Source organism: Penicillium hordei, assembly GCF_028827395.1.
Source record: "Penicillium hordei strain IBT 12815 chromosome Unknown utg000001l_segment0_segment0, whole genome shotgun sequence".
Lineage (NCBI taxonomy): Eukaryota > Fungi > Ascomycota > Eurotiomycetes > Eurotiales > Aspergillaceae > Penicillium > Penicillium hordei.
Window position 1 is genome coordinate 2,460,724 of NW_026623142.1, and position 24,204 is coordinate 2,484,927.

The following is a 24,204-nucleotide window of genomic DNA, read 5'->3' on the forward strand; positions in this document are numbered from 1 at the left end:
TTGGCAAACAGTTGAGAAAAACTAAAACCATCGTGTATGGAAGCTTTGAAGGCTTCGGAGAAATGATATAAAAGCTGCTCCTACCGTGGGTGGAAATTTGCTTCCATAGTTTCCAAGCAATTAAGCAATCTGCCTTGATTATAACAAAAATGCTTTTGTTCAACCTCATTATCTCCTCTGCGGCAATTGCTGCTGCTCTCCCCACTCCCGAGAGCTCAGGAGGCAACCAATCCCAGCCCTTCTCTGGGCTCGCACCTTGGAACGCTGGCGCTGTGAATCAATTCCCCATCCATTCAAGCTGCAATGCAACCCAGCGTCGCCAAATTGAGCTAGGTCTTAACGAGACTATTACTCTGGCTTCGCATGCTCAAGATCATATCTTGAGATGGAGAAATGAGAGTGAGATCTACAGAAAGTATTTCGGTGATCGCCCATCCATGGAAGCTATCGGTGCATTTGATATCGTAGTCAATGGGGACAAGAAAGACATTTTGTTTCGATGTGACAACCCAGATGGAAACTGTAACAATGAAGGTAAGATACCTTGCTCCATGGAGAGATTACATTCTAACATCTCGACCAAATAGGCTGGGCCGGACACTGGCGAGGCGAAAATGGCACGGATGAGACAGTCATCTGCGACCTGAGCTACCAAACCCGTCGCTCTCTTTCAACCATGTGCGGCCTTGGATACACAGTTTCGGAATCCGAGACCAACACCTTCTGGGCCGCTGATCTCCTGCACCGCCTGTATCATGTTTCCGCCATCGGACAGAACTGGATAGATCACTTTGCAGATGGATATGAAGAGGTTATTGACCAGGCGAAGGAAAATGCGACGCTATCAACGCGTGATTCGGAGACCCTTCAGTACTTCGCACTGGAGGTATATGCTTACGATATTGCTGTGCCGGGAATTGGCTGTCCAGGTGATCAACATAAGCATGATGAAACCCACGCCGAGCAAACGACATCCGAGGCTGTGACTAGTCAGCCTACTCCAACCGCAACAAATACCGATGCTCCTTCAAAAACCTCCGAAGTACCTGCGGTGAGTAGCTGTCTCGGTTGCATCGTCGAGATTTGAAACTAATTTGAATAGAATTGCCATACCCATGAAGGAGGCGAGCTCCACTGCACTTGAGGTTTCATCCTATCGGAATAACACAAAGCCCACTCAGGCAATCGAGACAAAGATAAAAAATTGGCGAACAGGCCGCCCTGGCTTGAACGGGAACTGATAGATAATTTGTGGTAGGAAAAAAGGGGAGGGGGGTCCTATCAGCCCAAGGCACCAGCCTCAACAGATTTAAAGCATAATATAATATATATTATTACTGAGTTTATTTGCTACCGTATGTTGAATGAAGGGAATTGTTCAAATTCTACAATTTGTATTTGGGGCCCCAGTAGTGGTTTGTTCGGCCTTAGCCTTCTATCTGAAGTCACAAGTATCGTAATAATTTGCTTATTAGAAAGACCAACTTAGAAAATAAGCGCCTTTAGATATGACTGTAGGGTTTGATTCGTATTGTATAATTATAAGATCCGCTTAACTCGCTATATTTTTAGGCATCTTATTATACGGGGGTGTAGTAGTAAGGTATAGAGTGTTGCGTATAGAAGAAAATACGCCAGCTTGAACAAGAGAAGTTGAAATCAAATAATCCAATACTATATATAGAAAAGTCTTTGTATAGGGTATGCTTTTTTTTACAGCCTTTATATACACTTAAAAAGGATATCTAAAAAGACATTACAAGGCCATTCTTGTGAGTATATAAACTAAAATTAGCATACATCGAGGCGGTGATACCTGCGGTGAGGCAGTATCCAACGAGAGGGCTAGGACGCATGGCATATTTTGCCATAGAGGATATTATTTGATCGATAAATCTGGAATTCTGCATGTTATACTCATCCCCATATTCTCCCATTGCCGTAGGATGACTATTGCATCTCGTAGTACCCGCCGACAGCTCCGCATTAATATTCCTTGGTGTGAATATTGGAAATAACTTCTGTTACTATTGACCATAATTGGAATAATTGGAATAATTGGCTTATAATATGTTGATCTAATCTATATATATTATTTTGGCGATTTGGGAAACCATTGCGGTCTATTAATTACCGTGTCGCGATAATTCCAAGGTTGAGAAGGGCCTGGTTCTGGAGACTTGTTACGCTAGAAATAAGTAATGTAGCGCATCGTTCGTAAGTAGTACTGATTTAGTAGTTAGTTAACAGCAGACCTGGGTTGCATCCCGAGGTCACTATAGACACTAGCTGGTCCGACCATGAGGTATGCTTGGCTGGTGTTGCTCCAAACATTTGCATGATGTGTGAAACCCCATAGTTAAACGTTGTAGGCGGATTAAAGTCCGGTAAGATGTTTAGTTGGCTGACGTCTTTCTGTTATGCATCAACGTGATGTAGGTGGGCGATAGTATATTATATATTCTTCGCTATTCGAGTGCTATTCGAAAACACTTCATGATTCTTAGGCAAGCAGATGTCAATTCCTCGACTGAACCGATAAATAAATATCTCTTTATGTGATCAATATCTCTTTCAAATCTCATGATTTTGAGACGCATTCCAGTTAGACAAACGTGGGGTTTGTTCTTATATTCTGTTATATAATTGTGCCGAGAACCACGTTAAGATATATATGATTCTAGATTAGATATTTTTGTTACCGCCCAACATGTTAATCATAGAAGAATGCATAGGCAAAGAAGTTAAACATCACTTCTATATATCATTGAATAAACCTACCTTTTTTTGGTGGTCGAATTAGTCGTAGCCGATTATGGGAAATTTCTAGCTTCCAGGTAAGCTCTAGTCGCGTGAACACATCGACTTAATAATACGAGACAAGATTTAAGTTTTGCCTAGAATTTTTGAATATATATAATAATCAACTATAGGTACGATTTATATTACAGGCTCTACTGGAGCAAGCTTTGCTTGTGCGAATTGTACAATGTCGTGCAGCCTGTATGCACACTCAGGATGTAATCTACATACAACATACGATCTGTGGATTACAATGTATATCGAGATAGAATGATCGAGGTACCACAATTTAGAATATATCCATGTTGCCCCATAATCTGTTCCAAAGAGATGTACCACGGAACAGACTGCCTTCATATGCTAGGGTAGAATCCGCCCACTGAAGTGGGCAAAGGGTTACAAGAAACAGGGCAGTGCATGATCGACCATAAGAATGCTGTTCAAGCAAATATTTACCAATAGTAGGGTTGGTTTTGCTGCAGGAGAAGATCCTTTACATTATAAAGGGTGTGGGAATGCTCCGAGGGACCAATCTAGGGGTGAAAAACAGCCCTCGAGCCAATGAAGACCTTGCATCCGGAGAGAAACAATTCATTTCACTACAGGGTGTTCTCGAATATACTGAGGACTCCCTTAAGAAAATCCAAACTCTGCCGTTGCCGTCAAGTTGCCCCAAAACCGCGCTTCAAGAGGAAACCACCACTCATTCCATTTATACCAAACTATCCTTTTGACGGGCACACATTCGCCCCTCCACTACTTCATATAATTCTATTTCTTATTGTGATCAGTCTGAGTGATGAAACTGCCGCGGTCCGCCTGGACTTGGAGCGCATTCCAGGTTGATACGGCATTGTTTATGTACGGCGGTGTCTCGACTGTCGCCATTCCCGTTGAGGCAATCACAACACCAGCACCCAAGGTCAAAGAACAACGACCTCTACAACGATCCAAGCCCAAGCGAAAAAGCCTGAAGAGGTCATTCTCCAAGATCTTTTGATCTGGGAATTCGCTGTCCTCCCCTCTAGTCACATTGGCACATCGCTATGAGTTTACACGGACTTGGGGTGATTGGGGCCCAGGTGGCTGCATCGATCAAAACCACCGATGAAAAAACTCCAACCACGCCTGATATCGCGCCCCCACGATGTTCCATTACATCTTCGCCTGGGGCTCATAGTCAGGAGTTTGATCCATCGATCGGTGCAAAGCCATGCTCGCCTTTTTATCATCATTCAAATCCGACTATCTCGTACGAACAACTCACCTATGAAACGAAGAATTCCAATCGGAGAAGCCAACTAAGAGACCTGGAAAGCATGGGCCCATACGCGAGTTGCCGAACCGATAGTCCCCGCCGATCGAAGTTGTGGGAGGAAGAGAATAAACCATTGACATGGTTGCAGACGTTGAGTAATAAACAACGAATGGCACTGAAGGCAGTTGTGGCTGTGGTGACAGTGGGGACTATGATTGCGATTGCATTGGGCATCACTGCAGCGGTGGGAGGAGCAGGTTGGAAAGCCAGTGCCGAAAAAACGGCAGCTGGCGGATAAGTGAGTTCTTCGAGTCACTTCACCCACTGGCTTGGATTCATAGCTAACGGGACATACAAGGTTCCGGCTACCATTTTATCATTTTTGATTCGGAGCGAGAAGCAACCCCATCGCCATTCGTTGTGATACATAACATCGACTTCTCCCACGTACACTAGGTCAGCCTTTTTTGTTTCTTTCTTCCTTTTTGAAGATGCTATGGGGAGCTGGAGTTTGGGGAGAGAGAGAGCATTTGTTATTCTTAATTGGAGGCTATCCCACTCGTCCACAGCGGTGACATGTCATATTCCGGCTTGATTAGGATCTGGCGGGTATTGAATTGGACATGGCATGGAGCTGTCTGGAACTGCTGTATCATATCCCAAGTTATTGCTTTCCCCCCCCTTGTTTATTTGAATACGACTGCATGAGGTGTGATGTGAAGCCTTAAATTGCAGGACACAACGTAAACCGGGTCGGACCGACCTCGGCGCCGAGTGGAATATTGTAAATCCGATCCGTGACCCCCACTAGTGCTATAAAAGACCGCAAACTTTTCGGCCCCTTCTTCTTTTTTCTTTTCTTTTTCATCGAAAAAAAGCAACTGAGCCTGCCACGACCATTGTCCTGTCTTACGACAACCCCACGACGATGTGTTGCCTTCGGTCTTTCGGGACTGATCGGCTCAGGAGATAGATGATCCTCGATAGGAAGTTCGTTTCCCCTCTGTGTCCTCTTCAGTGAGGGCGGTGGGATTTGAATGTCGAAGACGGGACACATTCCTTCGCTTCAACACTGTTGTTGAGAGCGGGAGTAGCGACCAACGCATTGATGCATGTGATGGTTTTCAGTAAATTGGATAATTAGTGAGCACTGTACAGATTCCGCGTGACCCTGCGTAAATGCTACCAGGCTCAGAGTCACTACTGCGTAGGCATTGCTATTGTAACGTGGACGATTCTTGAGACCTATGTGGTGCATAAATGGCCATATGGATCTCAGTCATTTACTTGACATTACTGGCAATCCTATGTTGTGTGGTCGCGGGGTGTTCTAGCCTCAGCCCGTCCCAAGTCAAGGACAGTGTGTACTAAGATCGTCCATACTTCAGCTGTTTGGGAGGAGTCGCACATGACAATGGCATCACTTCCGATCGTGTTGTGCAAATTTGTCAAGCAAAATGTTCCTGGCCAGACAAGGGGCTTGCTTGATGTCTGAATGCCGCGGTTCCTACCCAGCTGGTAAGTAGATCTATCCCTCTCATCCCGCGGAATGCAATATCACCACCTTTCTAGGGATTTCAGGGCCACTGTTTACGATCTGACCAGGATCGAGGGGGATTTTCTCACCTGTTGGTGTTGTTTTTCATTCTTGGCGACATTCTGAGGGTATTACCTACGCCTTAGCTTCAAGTCAAGGTGTAGTCCCTGGTGATGCAACAGCATTCCCACCTGCTTGTTCAGCTGGCGATCATGAATGCGCAGAAACTACTAAAGGTCTGAACATCTCCTTCAGCTGGATTACTATTCATTGTTTCTAAGCGAGAATATTCTATCAATCGAGCCATTTTTTTATCCTGCTCCTGTAGCACTCGCTTGCAGTCACTCTTTTAACTCCTACACGCAAAAGCATTCGCCCTTATTACAGTAATATCTCCCAAGCGCCGCAGTCATGAAGGGTTTGATCGGCGGAATCCCGGTGGCACTGCTCGCAGTTGCTGCCCAGGCCAGGTTTGCTGAACGTGTAGGTTGCATTGCTCTGGATGTACCGTGAGTGTTGAGCTAATTCGACGTACAGAACGAGCATGACTTCCATCCTCAGGCTGGTGGCACCGCCATTGGTGGACCTTCTGGCAACAACGAGCATGGCTTCCATCCTCAGGGTGGTGGTACCGCCATTGGTGGACCTTCTGGCGATGATAACGACGGTGGCTTCGTCAGCCCTTACTCCGCTAGTATCAAGACCGATACCAAGGTCGACGAGTGGAGCAAGGATGACCACTCGATCAAGCTGAAGCACACTGATGTGTACCCTCGCCCTCCGGTGGTGCCTGTGCACTTTGGCCACCCAGGGGCGGAGCATCCCCAGGCCCCTGGAGCGGGACCTTTTAGAAAGGAAAAGCGTGGTGCTCCAGGTGGAACTGCCATCGGTGGCCCTTCCGGCAATGATGAGGGCCAGAGCTTCGATATGTCTGTGACTGGTGTCTTCAACACCGAGGTTGAAGATGAAAACACGGATGACCACTCCATCGATATCAAGAACAAGCATGTCCACCCTCCCCCTGACTTCAGTGGCGGCGACAATCCTGGTGGCTTCGAGAAGCGCTTCGGGCCTCACGCTGGTGGCACTGCTATTGGTGGCCCCTCTGGCAACGATGGTGGCCAGAGCTTCAGTGCTCCCACTAACATTGAGACTGACACTGATGTCAGTGAGCACAACGAGGATGACCACTCCATCGGTCTGAAGCATGAGGATATCTATGCTCACCCCTTTGCTCCCTTCCGTCGCTCCGAGAACCTCGGCCCTGGTGGCCATCCCGCTGGTCACTTTGAGCCTCACCCAGAGTCCCACTTTGAGCCTCACCCAGAGTCCCACTTCGAGCCTCACACCGAGTCGCACTATCACCCCCACTCCGAACCTCACTACGAGCCTCACCCGGAGCCTCACTTTGAGAACCACCCCGAGCCCCACACAGAGAACCACCCGGAACCTCACTATGAGCCTCACTACAGCCCTAGCTACGAGCCTCATTACGAACCCCACACTACCGTAGACCATGAGATCACTTCATTGAAGAACAACAACAACGGTCCTTCCGCTGGGAGCATTGCATTTGGTCGCCGTGGGGTCCCTGGCGGCCACGAGTCTCACTTCGAGCCTCACCCTGAGTCCCACTTCGAGCCTCACCCCGAGTCCCACTTCGAGCCTCACTCCGAGTCGCACTATGAGCCTCACTCCGAGCCTCACTACGAGCCTCACCCGGAGCCTCACTTTGAGAACCACCCCGAGCCCCACACTGAGAACCACCCCGAGCCTCACTACGCTCCTCACTACAGCCCTAGCTACGAGCCCCACTACGAACCTCACACTACCCTAGAGCAGGAGATCACTGCGTTGAAGAACAACAACAACGGTCCTTCCGCTGGGAGCATTGCATTTGGTCGCCGTGGGATCCCTGGCGGCCAGGAGTCTCACTTCGAGCCTCACCCTGAGTCCCACTTCGAGCCTCACCCCGAGTCCCACTTCGAGCCTCACTCCGAGTCGCACTATGAGCCTCACTCCGAGCCTCACTACGAGCCTCACCCGGAGCCTCACTTTGAGAACCACCCCGAGCCCCACACCGAGAACCACCCGGAACCTCACTACGCTCCTCACTACAGCCCTAGCTACAAGCCTCACTATGAGCCCCACGCTACATTCGAGTCCGAGCTCACTGAGTTGAAAAACAACAACAACGGACCGGCTGCTGGAAGCATAGCCTTTGGACGCCGTGCGTACGCTCCGACCCCCGACCCCAGCTCTGCCGGCGGTACCGGTATTGGGGGTCCTTCTGGGAACGACGGTGACGGTGCCTACTCGACTCCCACCGACATTGATGCGAGCAGCGATGTGAACGAGCACAATGAGGACAACCACGCTATCAAGGGTGAGTTCACTCACGTCCACCCTGGCGGTCCTCCCGAGTACACCCGGGAGGAAACAGTTGAGGCCCCTCAGTGCGCTGTGCAGGCCCACGAGGTTGTTCACACAGTGACTAAGACTCAGTACCATACTGCTGAGGCAACACATGTGGCCTATGAGTCCGCCCCGGCAGTCGAGCACAATGCAATCCCTAGCGACGCTCCCCACCATCCCGCTGGAGCCGATGCCTACGCTCCCTCCGCTCCCGCTCATTCCGGCGCTGCTACTGTGTATCCCCCGTACTCCCTCACCACCACGGATGGCCTGATCCCGGCCCATGTTCCCATGGCCACTTCCACACCCGACTCTAGCGCTGTCTACCCAGGCTGGGCCCAGCCCTCCGGCGAGGCTGACTCTTCCGCTAGCTTCCCCCAGCTTTCCACTGGAGCCGACCAATATGGCAGTTTCCCCCAGTCCTCCACTGGAGCCGATCAATATGGCAGCTTCCCCCAGCCTTCCAGTGGAGCCGCATACGGCAGCTTCCCACAGCCCTCCACCGGATCAGCCCCATACGGCAGCTTCCCCCAGCCTTCCACCGGATCAGCCCCATACGGCAGCTTCCCCCAGCCTTCCACCGGATCAGCCCCATACGGCAGCTTCCCCCAGCCTTCCACCGGGGCCGATCCATCCGGCAGCTCTCAGAAATCCGTTGGGGCTGACCCCTACGCTAGCTTCCCACAGTCCTCCACTGGAGCCGCCCCGTACGGCAGTTTCCCCCAGCCTTCCAGTGGAGCCGCATCTGGCAGCTACCCCCTGTACTCCTCCGGAGTCAATTCCTACTCTGCCTCAGCTCCCGCTCCTTACGACTATGCTTCCCAGTCTACGTCGTACTCGAAGATCGCTGTTAAAGTGCCCGAGGCTACCCCTGCCTCGTACGGTGCCTTCTCCCAGCCTACTCCGTCCAACAGCATCGGCCAGATGATCCCTAGTGGCGTCTCCGCCGAGCACAAGGCTTCTCCTTCTTCCTCTGCGTCGGCTTCTGTCTCTAATGGAGTCATGTTCGAAGGTGGCGCCCCTCGCCTGTCTGGCGGCCTTGTCTCCGCCGCCGTCGCCGTCATGGGTGTCCTCGCCTTCATCCTATAGGTTGTTCCGGATTAGATTTAGGTGTTTGGTGTATCATTCGTTTCTTGTCACTCGTTATGGCATCTGCCATTTCTGTTTTCTTCAAAACAATCCCTTTTGTACAACCCGTTTGTACCTTAACCATTTGACCGCACTTTAATGATCGATGTTTCCTTAAGAATGTTATAAGTTTACAGTACTAAATACTTCCATTTCTTCCCACGTTTAGCTCACCTCCGCTGTAACAGTTCAGAACAAACTCGTTAAAATACCATCGCTGACTGTCACTTTACTCGCCGTACATCGTAGAATTACATGCATCGTTGATGAAACTTTCAATCTCACCAAAGATCTCATTTGTGGTTCGTGATCCCGAACATCTAGACTCCAGTCGGGTGGCCAGATTACCTTGACAACAACTGAGCATTTGGTTCCGCCACCGCGAATTCCCAATCTGAAAGTACAGTAAAACATTGAACCCACTTGAATTCCAGGTAATTTGACTCTCGATGTCCAATAATTTCCGATATTGCATATGAACTGACGGCATCTACTTGCTTTGTTATACGTTTGCTATGTGGTTAATATGTGGTTAATATGAACAACCAATCAATACCATGTGATATCATTGCCCATCATCCCTCCATGTAGGCAACGTCCAATGCTGTGACATCAGCGCCAGCAGCACAGGACCTCAGAGCGGAATATAAGAGAGTACCAGTGTAGGCCGGTCGCGTTGGATCCAACCACGCTGTCCTAACCCAAGTTCTTCATCCAGCTCTCATTATCCCAACTTCCACTGGACAGCAAACCGTTTCAAATCCAACAACCACTTTCACCACTAAAATGGTTCAGCAAGACCCCCACCAAGGCGGCACTCTCTCCGAAATGGCCCCTCAAGGCACGACCATGCCCAATGATGCCGGCAGGATGAATACCATTCCCTCAGTGCCACGCCCAGACCAGCGTGCTGAGAACTTTGGTTTCGACAACGAAGGCATCGCCAAGCCCACAACAGCGACGGCTGCTGACAACACTACCGACTTGCCACGCTCGACCCGGGATGTGGGCGAGGCTGGCGATGTCATTAGCGGCACGGGCAACTCCATGCCGGCCGGCGTCGAGGCCAAGCGTTCCTACATGGGCCCTAATCACCACGCTGGCCATGGTGATACTCGCGATTTCAAGCATGCTAAGTATGGCCGGAGTGTGATTGAGCGCTATCAGGAGGAGTAGAGTGCCTGCTCAATTATTGATGTGACCTTTTCAGCTTTTCGAAATGATGGCTGGTTTTCTTTGACCCCGCGCTATCTGGTCTATGATGTTATAAGCATTTGTCAGATGTAAAACAATCCAATACACTATTCAGAAATATCGTATTAAACTTCCTTCGTAGAGTATGGCTATTCAATCGTTTTAGATTCGTAGTCCAGGCTGATCAGGCGCGAGAAATCCCCGATAGACCTCATCCAGAACATCTCGCTTCCTCTTCCGATCGGCCTGAGCTGCTTCCTCGGTTTCGGTGGGTTCGCCGTCCGGTTCGTGAGACACCCAGGTCCGGATCGTTCCATCGCCATGCGCAGAGAACAGCTCTATCCCCTCTCCCGAGGCACCGTTCCCCCGCCAGACAAGGTCATTGATACGCCCAGCGCTCAAAGCACTCGACCGGCCACGGAGATTCTGCGAACCAGCCATGAGACCTGGAACGCGGAGACGCTTAACGAGTGTTCCCTCGCGGAGCTCAAACATAAAAATCTCACCACGATCATCCTGCTCATTGAAATTCGGCCACAGTAGTGTTTCATGTCCTGGATTCATGGAGCCTCTCGGCACGATTAAGGGTGTCCGTTCAGCCAGGTGCGAGGAAGAGCTATTACGGACCCGAGGGCCGAAATGGACAAGTGTATTGGCGCCAGTTGCGGAGTCCCATACTCGAATCCGGGAATCCTGCCCCGTCGTCACGATGTGACTACCATTAGAGGTCCACCGTACTCCGGTCACAGGTCCGTTGTGCGCACGCGCATGCCGGGAGAAGGCGGGACGACTCTCGTATGAGACCGGCACAGATCCAGTTCCTGGGGCCACCAGTCCCACTGGATCGTCCATGTCCAGGGTAGCGATGGCAGAATTGTGACCTCCGCGACGTACATCGAATATGATTACTCGGTTGTCGACCGATGCAGAGGCTAGGAGATGCGGCCGATGAGGTGCCCATTCTACTGATAAGACTGCACCATTATGTCCTGGTAGACCCTGTGTCGATAGTCCAGATCGTAGGTCTACTAGTCGGACCGACCGCTCAGACGTGCCTACTGCGACGAGCAGTGTTGACCCAGGCTGAGAGGAGAACGAGTGTGAATATGGTGTACAGTCCAGGCTGAATGTGTGGATGGGGGTGATAGAGGGCGATTGTAGTGCCGACAGTTTTAATGTACCATCGTGTGCCGTCGAGAAGATCGTTGATGGGACGGGATCGAACGGGTAGATCGAGAGGGAGGTAATCGCATGTGTATGCGCGTCGGGGTGAGAGGATTTGCTGACGGACGCGCAGGATTGATGAACATGTTCGAGTTCTGAGCCTCTTGATTCAAGGTCCCAGAGGTGAATCGATGGATCGGCACCTCCCGATATCATACTACCCTCATGTTAGATTGGCAACTGTTGGATGCTAAGTGGTTGCACACGCACTATCGGCCCTCAAACTGATCGACGGCCAGACAGTTCACACCGGACTTGTGAGCAAATACCTCCGCCGTAACACCTAGCTCTTGATCTAAAGGCGCCACATCGTCTTCGGACTGGTCCGATGGCGCAGCTGCTCTGCGGCTGGAGAACCGTATGCCCGGCGCGGGCTCAAGGTTGTGCACTAGCCGGGTTGTTTGAGCAACATGAAATTCATTTGGAGTTACAGACCCAAGGGCTCTGTTGAGGAGATAGGAATTCATTCATTCATCAGCGCTGGTGCTTTTGCATGGAGAAGTCGAGAGCACTGGATGATGCTATGCTTCACCGGATTAAAGTTGGACCGGCGCATTTATCGAATTTGGTAGCTTCGAGATCCTCGATCTTCATTCACTACCCGCTGCACATCACTGTTTGATTTGCCAAACCTTGACTGGTCTTCCTGGCAAACCTAAAGTATGTCTGTTGCTAGGTCACTTGACTTGGATGAAGACAGTTTTGTCGAGCCAGTCGAAGATAAGGAGGAAGCACTGGACGATAAGCCTTCAAGGCACATGAGACGCCGCGCCAACGTCTATGATGCGATAGCTGGTATGTTCTCCAAGCTCGCAAAGCTATACCAGGCAAACGAAATCTAATTATATACAGGTCGTGTCAACCCCCGCGGTGTCAACGCTCCCCGTACAGTTGCTTCTCAATACCGCGACACAACCGCAGGAGCTCGAAGTTTGCGTCCAGAGGAACTTCTCTATCGCAAACAGAATATTCCAGCAGAATCAATCGAGGAGAAAATCTACTTTGCGCATGAGAATCTTCCCTCTGATCAAGCTCTCCCGAACTCCGACCTCCTTGAGACAATACATGCCTATGCAGCCGACTACTATGAATACGCCACGGCAGACAACGGCAAAGATGACCACCAGACTATGGATGAGACCGCATTGCTTGCATTGGGGATCCTGGTCGAAGAGATGGCCAAGGAGGAACTGGGTGAAACCGGAGACCTAGCCCTGGTTGAAGGACAAGAACTGTCGGAGGAAGAGGACGATAAGACGGGCCTCGAGAGCGACGCCACAACTAAATCAGCAGCACGAGCAGCGCGAAGGAAACGAGCAAACAGCATCGTCCGTCAGAGATCAAAACGACGCAAATTGGCTCGTTCTGTTTCTGTTACAACCGATTTTGACACCGAGATTGATGAAAGACGATGACTGGATGAGATGGCGTTTGAAATTTATTTTCACGTTACATCCATTTCTCCGCGGTCGACTCCACTCGGGGACTTTTGATGCCTGCAGCTGTGTCAAGCCACGCATGATCTTGCGAAGCTTCGGCTAAAACCCTTGAAAAAGAATCAAGTCACCCCATGTACTGCCGTGGCACAGCCACGCTGCACATGGTATCGGCACATATCCCAGTCCCTGCCACCGCTTTATGGCACGCAGAGAGACAAAAGCCAGACTTTGATGTGTAAGACAATAATTTTGATGCGCCTTCCTGTGTGCCTCCCATTACACGAAAGTCTTTAATGGAGCTTTGTGTACACAGAGTTTGACCTCAGGGGAGAGAACGTGCTTTGATTTAACCAATATTTAGCCGACTAGCAGGGGTGTGCAGGGGTGTGTCGAGAGCCCTCGCCGAATGCCTCGCCGAGTCAAAGCACAATCTTGGGTATGCTGTGCATGCTACAGCAGCTTCGGTTTAATTATTGCTCGCGTCATGGCGGGATCCTGTTACGAGATTCCGTTTCCGTTGCAGCAGAATCTTGTCTAACTTGCATGTCTAACCCAAGTAGGGTCTTCCAGGAATTGAGGCTTCCAGGAATTGGCTGGGTTCCCAGGGAATAGATATTAAGTCGGATTTTATCTAGCCTTAAGTAAATCTAGTGTGCTGGCTCCCAACAAGGCTATCTTGAACAGGGTTAGTAGTCTCTACATTCATAATTTTACCATGTGTTCACATAAAAGAAAAAACCATTCTGAGAAATCCTGGAAAATAGGAAAGGTAAGCGTCAAATGGAAGACGAGCTTTGTCTGAGGCACGGGGTTTCCATGTGTAGTGTGACAGGTAAGAACCTTTCCCTCCAGAGCTGAGGGAACCGCTGAATTTGAACTCATCATTGCGCCTCCACCAATGCTTAGCTGCCTCATACTTGTCCAATGGGTGACCGCTGCATTGATAAGCTTTTTTGAACTTATTTGACAGTCCGTGCAAGATGGTACGTGGCTTTGGCGTATTCCACCTGGACAGGGCTCAGGATCATTTAAATGGGGCTACTGACACACCACTAGCCCAAATTAACCAAAAGCGAGAAACAAAATTTAATTTTGACTCATCTCCGCGCCACTGGAACCTGTCATACGCTCAAAGATCTCGAGAAGACGCTACCCTCGGTTGCATCCATCAATGGCATCCAGGTCAAGGAATACATCCAAGCTTTGACCGATGAGGGTCAACTACGAGTTGAGAAGATCGGCAGTGGAAACTGGTACTGGAGTTTCATCAGCGACGAAAAGCATGCACAAGAGCGCCAATTAGGCCGAATGACCATGGAAGTGGAGAAAGTCCGAAAATCTCACACCGACGCAGAAGCGGCTTTGGCCGCTGAGATCATGCGTCGAGCGGAGGAGACGGATGAGGCGCATGAAAGGGGTTCCCTCATGGCCAAAAAAGCCGAACTCCAAATGGAAATTGATCGGGTACGGACTACAGAGGCCCAACTCCCCGGACCCCTCAATTCGCTGAAGGGTGTCAAGCAGGTCCAGGAGGAGTTAGCGGGGTTCCGACAGCAAGCACTGCAGTGGACAGATAATATTTACATCCTGGAGGAGTATTTACGCAAATTGGCAAGTGGGGATCGACAAATCATCGAGGGTGTCTTACGAGAATGTTATGGAGATGAGTACGTGGACGAAGAGGGTCTTTGTGAACTATAGGACTATAGGACTAGGACTAGGATAAAGATGGAAGAAAAGAAAAAGCTTAGGTTTGCTTAGCACATGGCAACCTTGGGGAATTTATGTGAAACACGAAACTAAATTCATTATTATTATTATTTTTGACTGACCTCTATTAAAAATCAAGTGATAATCCATGAAATTGCCTAGAAAAAAAAAGGGGAGAAGTCCAAAAAAAATACCAAGCCACTTGAGTACCAAGAGAAGCTTGACCGTGCGACACGCGAACATCCATCTTCGTTTCTCCGCCTCGGAGGCTTATCGCGAACCCCCGACTCTCCCTCTCTCTCTTCATCTCTTTATTGCATCGCTCCTCTTCTATTCCCCCCCCCCTTTTTGACTAGCTCATTATCTCCCAACATTGGCTCGTGCGCTTTTGAGTCCCACATTCCTCCGGATCTCGCGCCATCTCCAGTTACGCCTTTCCCTCTCTCCCGGTCTCCGACCCCCCCGACCCCCGTTCTAGACTCCCGACTGCAGCACAGTATCTCGTGATACTGACTTATTGGCCCCCATTCAAGTGCTTTATTCTTACCGGCAATATCCACTCCCTTATCTGACGACCTGACCCTGTATCCCGATACGCTGCGAGTTCCTGGCGGGGGGTACTGTCGAAATCCTGCCTCGCGCTTCGATGCCACAAGAAACAATGTGGTGTAGTGGCACTCGATCATAATACCCCCATTCCTTTCTTTGGACCCGGGGAACCTCTTGCGCGTGGACAAGGATACATTCCGTGGACGTTTGGAAATCAGATCGTGCCCAGTGCATTGGTCCTGCACGCCAGACCCTTCGACAAAAGCACTAAGACTTATTGTGTCGCTTGATTGGATTCCTTCACGTAGGCTGACTGCCTACTGGTCTGTCCGACCATCCCCCGCCATTCCGTGCTGCTCCAGATAATACCGGCGTCTCTGTCCGGTCGGTGCCAAAGCGGTTACACTTTTATCATCCCCATCCCTCTCACATCTGCCCACGTTGTCTTGTATAGATGCAGTAAACGGCGACTGTGTGTCATGTCCGCTAACCCTCCAACCCAACCCACGTTGCCGGCCAGTCGGAATCGCAACTCTCTCCTGTCCAAGTTTCGCTCCCCACTCGGTCAACGAAATCGAGGCATCGCCGACTTCTATATCGACCCGGACGACCCATGGCGCTCCTACTTCCCCGGTGATATCATCAAAGGCACCGTCGTTGTGACCGTTGTACGACCCGTTCGCATCACGCATATCGTCGTATGTCTCCATGGCTATGTCAAGGTGTTCAAGAATGCGATCCCGGCAGGAGAAGCGACCCCCGACTTGGGATTCTTAGGACCCGGGCGAGGCCGACGAGGCGCAGAATACTTGGGCAATGGGCTAGCAACCTTGTTTGAGGATGAGGTTGTTCTCTGTGGCGATGGACGCTTGAAGGAAGGCATTTACAAGTTTCGCTTTGAAATGGGGCTTCCTCCTTATGCGCTTCCCAGCAGCATAAATGTGCGTTTGCCGATGCAACCCCCTTATTTTATCCAAATATGCTAATCAAATGGGCAACTGCAGTTTGAACGCGGAACCATCGGCTACTCACTTACCTCTACCCTTACCCGACCAACTACCATGAACCCTACACTCACATGCCGAAGACGAGTCAATCTTCTAGAAAACATCGACATCGCACCCTTCCCTGCACCCAGGGCCCGTATAGTTACATTGGAGCCGGTATCAAGGCGCTCAAAACCGAAGGGAAAAGCCAAATCAACAAATTCCGACGCAACCGCAGCGCCGGACACATCCTCAGTCGATACCCCTATTAGTGGTGCGGCACCATCTGTAGATACCAGACCACCGCTGAGCCCCTCACCAAGCAATGTCAGCTCATCCAGCCGGCCTAGCGAAAGCAGCCAAAGCTTTCGAATCGCCAGCGATCCCAGTTCATCCGCAAGTACAGGACAAAATAGCGAGAGTCGCAGTGCGACCCCGTCTATGTCAGATAAAACCATCACCGCAAAGGCCGAGCTTCTGCGCGCCGGCGTGCTCCCCGGCGATACCCTACCCATCACAGTCACGATCAACCATTGTAAACAAGTGCGCAGTGCGCATGGAATCATGGTCACACTATACCGCCAAGGTCGCATTGATCTTCATCCGGCAATTCCTATCGGCACTACGGTGGCCGGGAAAAAGCCGGTATACGAAGACTGTTATCCGCGATCACGGACGGGACTTGGAGGACTTACCTTGGGAACAAGTCGGACAAGCAGCACTTTTCGCAAAGATTTGTCGCAGACATTCGCGCCGCTGATCGTTGATCCAAGTACTATGACTGCAATTGTAAAGACTTCCATCCGAATACCCGAAGACGCATTTCCAACTATCACACGAGTACCGGGAGCCATGATCAATTTTCGGTACTATGTGGAAGTTGTAACGGACCTACGGGGGAAAATCACTTCACCAGATCGCTTCATCCCGCGTTTCAACATGGTCTCCGGTGGTACTACATTTTCGCCCAGCGGGCAGGTCCTCAATCCAGCCGATTCGAGCGGCGTTACTGCCAACTGGGCCGGCAACATCCTTGACACGGACGCAATCCGCCGTGAAAAAGGCGTAATCTCGGTGGCCTTTGAAGTTGTGGTTGGGACGCGTGATTCACAACGTGGGAAAACGACGAAACGTACATCATCCACGGCTGGTGAATCGACCACGTCACAAACGGCACCTCCTGCATCTGCAATTCTACTTAACCCCGTTGATGGGGAGGAGTGGCCAGAGGCGAGTCCAATGCCTAATTCTCATGGCGAATATGGGACACAGGAGTATTCCCCCGAGGAGACGGATTGGGCAGAGTATCCTGAAGAATACACTGAAAATTTCCAACCAATGGACCCTATGGTTGCGCCTCCAGAGGTTGAGGAGCCCGTTGACGAGAAAACACGGGTACGACGTCACGAAGAAGCTCTCTTACCTAGTCAACCGCCCGACGAAGATGAGGCAGGGCCATCTACAGTACCAACGGAGGTCCCGACCGCGCCGGTTTTGCCAGATGATCATCATCTTCAAGACTACCAGCATGTGCCTTCACCAGATACAAACGGCGGGCCGCATGCTGTCCGCTCTGCGGAATCCCTACAGACTGTCGTTGCCAACGGCGTTGGGCCCAGTGAGCCACGTGTATCAGCCGACGATAAACAAGAGCTTGAGCGTCATCGACTCCAGGAGCAGGCAAGTGCACCTGAAGATGAGCCCAGTAGCCAGGAACCCTGCGCTGGGCCCAGTGCGCCAGTCTTCGATGAGGACGACCAGCTGGTCGGTGGGACGGCACATGCAGACGAGTCGTTGCCTCGATACCAGCGATGATATTGTTATGTACATTTGCATTTACGGGATATTCTGGAAGATACCATTGTTCGCATCATTTATGAAACGGCGCTAAAGGCGTTGAAATCTGTACCATACACTTATTTATCAAAATCAATTCTCAAGTCTCATATCAAATATCAAATCATTCAATGATCAAATGATCCAATTTTCCAATCTCATCAAATGCTCGGACTTCAATTTGTAAAAACATCCTTATCTCCCGGCCGCGGGCTTGGCACCCGCTTAGCGATACCTGGAGGACATCAGCCTTGCCCCTGGTCATCTTCTTTTCCCTTCAAAATAATCTCATCTGCTTTTTCAAACTCTCACAATGGCCTTCAAAAGCGGGTCGTTCGCGACTTTCCTCATTGTCTGCCGTAAGTCCATCGCATCACCAATTTCCCCGGATCCCAACGGCAAAGAGGCCACGAGACTGTAATAAACTAACCCAATCTTGCCCAACCAGCAACCTGTTTCTTCCTGGGCATTATCTTCTCCCTGTTCCCTTACGACTACCCGATCCTGTGGTCCACAGTGACGACGCCCGCCGCACACTATGACTATCTCGAAGCGCATCTCCGCTTCCTGCACGCCTCGCCCCCGCTCATCCCACGCATCCTGCACATCGTAATCTTCCTCGGCCTCGCCGGCCTCCTTACCAAGCTCTACAAGCCCTCCGAATCAAACATGCTCTTCGACGGCGCCTCGCTGGTCCTCTACATGTGTGGCGTGACAGTCTACATCGCCAACATCGTCAAGGGCCTGCGTCTCGCCTCTGCCGGGCAATACGGTTCCGAGCTGGCTGCCTCCGCCGACGAGAATGAGCAGATCCTCGGTCGCGAGGACTCGCTCAAGGTCCTCTCCGCTAGTAATACTATCCTCGCCCTTGTCCTTGTTGGTATCCTCGTTCTGCAGGCTGGACAGTGGTATGCCGAGCGCAAGGATGCGCAGGAGGATGAATCGTTTGCTACTAGCAAGAAGAGTGAGAAGGAGTCTGGTGATGCTACTGCTACTGCTTCTGGTTCGTCGACTGCGACTGCTGGGAAGTCCGGTCGGCAGGGAAGTCAGCGTAAGAAGACCAATTGATTCTAGCTGATGGTTTCTCTTGCTTTTGTTCGTGTTTGTATTGGGGATATGGATACTGGGTGTGGGATGGTGCGCCCGATTACTTGTTTTGCTTGGTAGCTATATATTTTTTTTCTCTAGTAGCCTACGCAGACGGGGAATTGCTGTCGCAAAGAAAATCATTGGAGACGCCTTTTTTTTCTTAATTGTCAAGGAGGTCATGGAATCCGACATTCGTCTATGTACATATGGTGATCATAGATGTGGTATGGCACGTTCATACAAAAAAAAACAACAAGATAGCATTTGAAAAAGCAGGAATATGGCATGATATGCATTCGAGGCGTATGGTATGGACAGAGCAGAAAAGATAGACAAATGATCATAGATGCATGTAACGTGGACATATGGTATGGCGACGCAGAAGGGGAATCATTGCGCAAGTCGTGAAGGATGGTGTGGTATCATATCATGCATGAGAAATACAAGTTCAACGGAATGAGAATGGGCTCCGAGGGAGATCCGGTGAGCGTGGGCTCAGTGCCTTGGCGAACAATTCCTCGCCAGAATCATTGCTCGGAGTGCGCGAGATTGCGCCCATCGTTGCGCCCATTGCTGTGAACCCAGTGGGCTCGCTGGCCTGTTGAGTCTCCTGGAGGAAGTCAGGCGGGAAGAGTGCAATGGGTTTCAGCGATTCGGGGCCCGAGAGGTTAATGTGAGAGCTTGGAGTAGGGGTGGGGTTGGTGTTAGGGGTTGGCATAGAGTGTATGTATCTATTAGCGACGTTACGGAACGAGCTGAAAGAGGAAACTGCAACATCAGGCGACTGCGGGGAAAGAAGCGATGCTCCATGCGAACCTAGTCCTAGTCAGTTATGGAACATGCAACTTGGCGCACGAATACATACTGCTTCCTGATAGATCCCTCTCGCTGGTCTGCAGCTTCAGTCCTTTGAGTTTGTCACTCAGCTTCCTACCGCTGACAGGTGACACCGGTGTGGCGGGATACACGGAGGATGAATTCGCCGAGTCATGGCTACTAGCAACAGAGTCGACGGCGCGTGAGCCTATTCCAAAGTTCAACTCAATCCACTCCTTCTCCTGAATCGCCATGAGCAGCGCGATTCCTTCCACATTGTTGCGTGATTCCTCCTCGATCTCGCTTTCAAGAACCTGCAGGCGTTTCTTTGCCCAGATGGTATGCAGAACGCCCTTCTTGCCAGCTGTGCGTCCCGTCGCACCCAATTCAGGAGGGAAAATGGCGGGGAGAGGATTAAGCCGGAAGATGTCTTGTGGCCTCGTGGGGGCAGGCACAGTGTTATCAGCCGAACCTGAAGCCGAGGACTTGGGTTCATATGACAGAGTGACAACGGGAGGAATGGTAGTATTGGGCGGGAGCAAGAAGTAGCAACGGCGCAAACTGTCACTCGGCCTTTCATCAGTGGGCATCGGGGATGTTTTGCCGGCCCATGAGACATGCCACGCCCCATCCATCGCAGATCGGGTGAGATCGTCATCCTCCCACTCAATCATCAAGATTTTAGTGCCATCGTTACCCCTACCAGCCTCGAACTCGAATCGAGCCATGGCCATTATCGAAAGACTCCCATTGTTAGGGCATCGAGGGGTTTCCAGCTCGGCGAATTCGCTGTCCGGGGTGAATGTGGGCGGTGCTTGAGCCATGGCAATGGAGGCTGTCGGGCGCGTACTTGGGAAACTTGAGATCCAGACTAGAAGATGGGGGCGGGTACTGGCCAAATCACGAGGGGCGGAAATGGGAGAGGAAGAGTACGCTGGACAAGATACAGCGGGTGGGCGGAGTGGGTAACAACGAACTGAGCGGGGTTCGTTGCAAAGGACTCGGTGATCACGGGATCGTAAAAAAAGGAAAACACCTGAGCAGGCAAATCCGGGATTAGTCGTCAAAGGTCTTACCGTGTTGGGGCTTGCTCGTGGAGTTTCATGTATTGCTGGGATGCAAAGTTGGAGCAGGGGTCTATTGGTTCCTCTAATTTTAGAACCGCTTCTTGGCATTTATGCAGCCAACATCAAAGAATTGGCTTTACATTGGATTCATTCATGCTACTTTCAGATGTCTCCAATGAAAGGTTTGTTGTTAGCAAGATAGCTTCCAAACTGGCAACCTGTTGTAATGCTAAGTTGTGCAGCCATACTCCCAAAATGGTTGGCAACAACACCGTTGTCTTTTTTTTTTTTTTTTTTTTCTTTTCTTTTCTTTTTTGAAGAAAATGAAATGGCGGAATATGAGTAAATGTAAATAAGAAAGATATTAAGTCTCTCTTTGTACAAGTCCCACTCAAACAAATCAAAGAGGTTGCTGAAGCCGGGAAATAAACCGACAACTGCACACAACTTAGGTGATTATGTTGGGAATATAACAATCATATAATAATCATATAACAATCATCTCTTGTTAGATAGCTCATGTGTTGACTTGAACTCATAGTGTGTTTATTGCACCCTGTGGGAACAGAAGAAATAACAAAAAGGAAAAAAGATTAGCATGGCACAGGCTGGGGTCTACATTGAGTGATATGAGTAAGTATATTGCAGGAAATAGATAGGATGCCTTGGCAACTTCTTTGACCAACTACGGTTTCCAAAGATAGAAACAGAACCGAAAATAAGATCAAAGTACAAGCTACTCAGAAGAAAGCCCCAGGTAATGCCACCAGCCACGAAATAAACATGGAGGAAATTGTGACGTTTCGTTCATCGACGAATACCATACCTATGTTTTCGTATGAAGACAAGCCTAGGTATGATACAGTATCATACAAATAGACAACAAGATAGGGGGATGAGGTAGCAGACCATAAGAAACAGGTATGGATGGCGTGAAAGCCCTATGCAAGGACGGGATCAACAAGGTTCGTACGGGGCCGATGGGAAAGACCATGCAGCGGCGTTTTGCTCGAGGCGGCATGGTATGCGAATAGATGCAGCATCAATGAAGATTTGCGTTCTAAAATTAATCTGAAGTATGTGATGAAGAGCTTCTGTCTTGCAGAGAGCTTAGGCAGAGTGCCCTGATTGGCATAGACCTGGATATTTTGGAGAAAACGATCAGCTGAATTGAGGTTTCACGGCCCCTTGGTGGAAAGTGTATGTGAGATCAACAGGAACCTGGCCAAAGCGTTTTGTGATTGCCGCTGGATATCCTTAGTTGTCGGAAGTTAGTATCCAGACTGTGTGATCGTCGAGAACAAATGGTGTATAAGGCGACGGCGATGTTCAAAAATAGAAGAAATAGGCGCTACTAAGAGCTATTATTGGAACTCGGAATGAGAGCATCGTCTTGATGATGATCAGTAGAGTGCAGGAAAGTGGGATCTCGAGCTCTTACAGCTTCTCATTGGAAGAGATGTATAGTTCGTGGCTAAGAGACACGGACCAGAAATAATATGGGTGGAGCACAGGCAGTTAAAGAAAGCCATACGGAGTACAGACCCGATATTGGTGTGAGGGACAGATTGGTGCATATCAGCGTTGCTCTGCTTCGAATATTTGGTTTCGAGCAACGAAAATGAGCTACTAGTATTGCATACACAGGATTATCAAAATGAATCGTCCAAGTAGAAGGCAAGATTGAACGAAAGCGGATTTCCTAGATAGAGCATAGATATGGACATTTTGCTTGTATATCTAATGTCCTCGTACCTAAATTTTTTTTATATATCGATATCTAAACATACTTACTCTACATGACGTTGAATGCTAAAAATACCCTGTCCCTGTTCATCTTGAGCTAAAAATAAAGCAGGAAATGCAAGTGGTATCCAGTTCTATGAATAGAACAAGGGATTACAGAAATAGCACACGGGATATGGGATATCACACCGCATATGAATATGCATGCCCCTCCCCCTTCCACTGTCTGAATGAATATAATTGGCTAACTGATCTTGCAGGAGAACCGAGGCCTCCAAGTCTAATTTGCTGTACAGCAGCCACGCAAAGTTATAGAATCGTAAAGATTTGCCCCTCTTTCTTATTATCTTCTATGGGTGTTACTAGTGAGAGTGACCGATTTCGATTTCATATGATAAATGGGGATCTATATCTATTTAGATGTTGTCCAGTAAGTACTTCATACTGGCCGATTCTCTCCAATAAGAACATTTCTTTCTTCTATTTATATATGCTTGTACTCAAGAAGAGATCACATCTGTTTGTTTATCTTGGCGTGAAGAAAATGTCAACTGGTAGGCCGCATAATCCTTAAGTGCTATGCGAGGGTATCCTCGGCCAAAAGTAAGTCGTTGACTAACGTGTTGTAAGAACTGACCTCACCACGTCACCCAACTCCTCCCACATACATACGATGTACTCTGTAGACCAATTAGAAATCACGAATCCACATCAGTGTCCAAGCGCTGGTGGGGCAACACTGAATCACCGACGTTCCGTTATTTTGTTGTTCAAGATAGGTATAGCGCCGGCGCTTAATTACATTTACCACATCCTCGGTGCCCCTCATTAACATCGCTGATTGGCCAGAATGAAAGGGATGTGAGCCGTATGTTATTTTTGGTCTGGGTCCTCTGTGATGATGCCTCGAGGAAGAACCAATATAAACACCCAAGAAGGTCAGGGAAAATTAGAGATGATAGTCTCGGAGCGCAAAAAAACTCTATTTGTTAAAAAGGGGTCATCAGTCCGCCTGTTTTTCGTCCCAATGAACCTTCAATGTTCGAATGGTGCTTGTGTAATTTTTTTTTTCTTTCTTAGCAGGTAATCTCGGGTTGTACGACTCCTCTGGCCACCTAGGTGTTACCCGTGTCTCTCTTGGTTTACTAAAATAAGTATATATTCAACAGCGCGTTCGATTAGAGAATGAAACACTGATGTGTTCTATATCCTAGGGGCATACTTGAAACAGTAGGGTAAGGGGTTAGCACAGGGGAAGGAAGCCATCTAGCGGATTAGAGCGACGTGATCCCTGGTCACATTTCTTCAATGACAACTTGAAACACGGGAGGCGCTATATGGCCCAATCAGTGGCGTTATTGTCACTGTCACGCCCCAGTTACCTACATCACAAATATACTCGGTGCTT

General features: G+C 49.6%; 11 protein-coding genes across 11 annotated transcripts; 9 read left to right on the forward strand and 2 right to left on the reverse strand.

The window, feature by feature from the left end:
- Positions 1 to 149: 149 nt before the first annotated feature.
- Positions 150 to 1,087, forward strand: aspf2 (major allergen Asp F2; the record flags this gene model as incomplete). Its single annotated transcript, XM_056891984.1, has 2 exons — positions 150 to 534; positions 588 to 1,087. The coding sequence occupies 2 exons, from the start codon at positions 150 to 152 to the stop codon at positions 1,085 to 1,087; spliced, it is 885 nt and encodes a 294-aa protein (XP_056756979.1).
- Positions 1,088 to 3,601: 2,514 nt separating this feature from the next.
- N7537_000927 (uncharacterized protein) lies at positions 3,602 to 3,802 on the forward strand (the record flags this gene model as incomplete). The annotated part of the gene is made up of 1 exon (XM_056891985.1): positions 3,602 to 3,802. The coding sequence occupies one exon, from the start codon at positions 3,602 to 3,604 to the stop codon at positions 3,800 to 3,802; it is 201 nt and encodes a 66-aa protein (XP_056756980.1).
- Positions 3,803 to 3,848: 46 nt separating this feature from the next.
- On the forward strand, positions 3,849 to 4,358 carry N7537_000928 (uncharacterized protein; the record flags this gene model as incomplete). The annotated part of the gene is made up of 1 exon (XM_056891986.1): positions 3,849 to 4,358. The coding sequence occupies one exon, from the start codon at positions 3,849 to 3,851 to the stop codon at positions 4,356 to 4,358; it is 510 nt and encodes a 169-aa protein (XP_056756981.1).
- A 1,650-nt stretch (positions 4,359 to 6,008) lies between these two features.
- On the forward strand, positions 6,009 to 9,101 carry CweA (uncharacterized protein; the record flags this gene model as incomplete). Its single annotated transcript, XM_056891987.1, has 2 exons — positions 6,009 to 6,080; positions 6,135 to 9,101. The coding sequence occupies 2 exons, from the start codon at positions 6,009 to 6,011 to the stop codon at positions 9,099 to 9,101; spliced, it is 3,039 nt and encodes a 1,012-aa protein (XP_056756982.1).
- An 825-nt stretch (positions 9,102 to 9,926) lies between these two features.
- Positions 9,927 to 10,316, forward strand: N7537_000930 (uncharacterized protein; the record flags this gene model as incomplete). The annotated part of the gene is made up of 1 exon (XM_056891988.1): positions 9,927 to 10,316. One exon carries the CDS (start codon positions 9,927 to 9,929, stop codon positions 10,314 to 10,316), a length of 390 nt encoding a protein of 129 aa, XP_056756983.1.
- A 180-nt stretch (positions 10,317 to 10,496) lies between these two features.
- N7537_000931 (WD repeat protein) lies at positions 10,497 to 12,025 on the reverse strand (the record flags this gene model as incomplete). The annotated part of the gene is made up of 2 exons (XM_056891989.1): positions 10,497 to 11,715; positions 11,769 to 12,025. The coding sequence occupies 2 exons, from the start codon at positions 12,023 to 12,025 to the stop codon at positions 10,497 to 10,499; spliced, it is 1,476 nt and encodes a 491-aa protein (XP_056756984.1).
- Positions 12,026 to 12,220: 195 nt separating this feature from the next.
- On the forward strand, positions 12,221 to 12,973 carry N7537_000932 (uncharacterized protein; the record flags this gene model as incomplete). Its single annotated transcript, XM_056891990.1, has 2 exons — positions 12,221 to 12,353; positions 12,411 to 12,973. 2 exons carry the CDS (start codon positions 12,221 to 12,223, stop codon positions 12,971 to 12,973), a joined length of 696 nt encoding a protein of 231 aa, XP_056756985.1.
- Positions 12,974 to 13,977: 1,004 nt separating this feature from the next.
- N7537_000933 (putative GAJ protein) lies at positions 13,978 to 14,698 on the forward strand (the record flags this gene model as incomplete). Its single annotated transcript, XM_056891991.1, has 2 exons — positions 13,978 to 13,980; positions 14,054 to 14,698. The coding sequence occupies 2 exons, from the start codon at positions 13,978 to 13,980 to the stop codon at positions 14,696 to 14,698; spliced, it is 648 nt and encodes a 215-aa protein (XP_056756986.1).
- A 1,037-nt stretch (positions 14,699 to 15,735) lies between these two features.
- rim8 (pH response protein PalF) lies at positions 15,736 to 18,057 on the forward strand (the record flags this gene model as incomplete). The annotated part of the gene is made up of 2 exons (XM_056891992.1): positions 15,736 to 16,197; positions 16,261 to 18,057. 2 exons carry the CDS (start codon positions 15,736 to 15,738, stop codon positions 18,055 to 18,057), a joined length of 2,259 nt encoding a protein of 752 aa, XP_056756987.1.
- A 334-nt stretch (positions 18,058 to 18,391) lies between these two features.
- Positions 18,392 to 19,146, forward strand: N7537_000935 (putative secretory component protein shr3; the record flags this gene model as incomplete). Its single annotated transcript, XM_056891993.1, has 2 exons — positions 18,392 to 18,437; positions 18,527 to 19,146. The coding sequence occupies 2 exons, from the start codon at positions 18,392 to 18,394 to the stop codon at positions 19,144 to 19,146; spliced, it is 666 nt and encodes a 221-aa protein (XP_056756988.1).
- A 469-nt stretch (positions 19,147 to 19,615) lies between these two features.
- Positions 19,616 to 20,807, reverse strand: N7537_000936 (uncharacterized protein; the record flags this gene model as incomplete). The annotated part of the gene is made up of 2 exons (XM_056891994.1): positions 19,616 to 19,983; positions 20,033 to 20,807. 2 exons carry the CDS (start codon positions 20,805 to 20,807, stop codon positions 19,616 to 19,618), a joined length of 1,143 nt encoding a protein of 380 aa, XP_056756989.1.
- Positions 20,808 to 24,204: the final 3,397 nt, after the last annotated feature.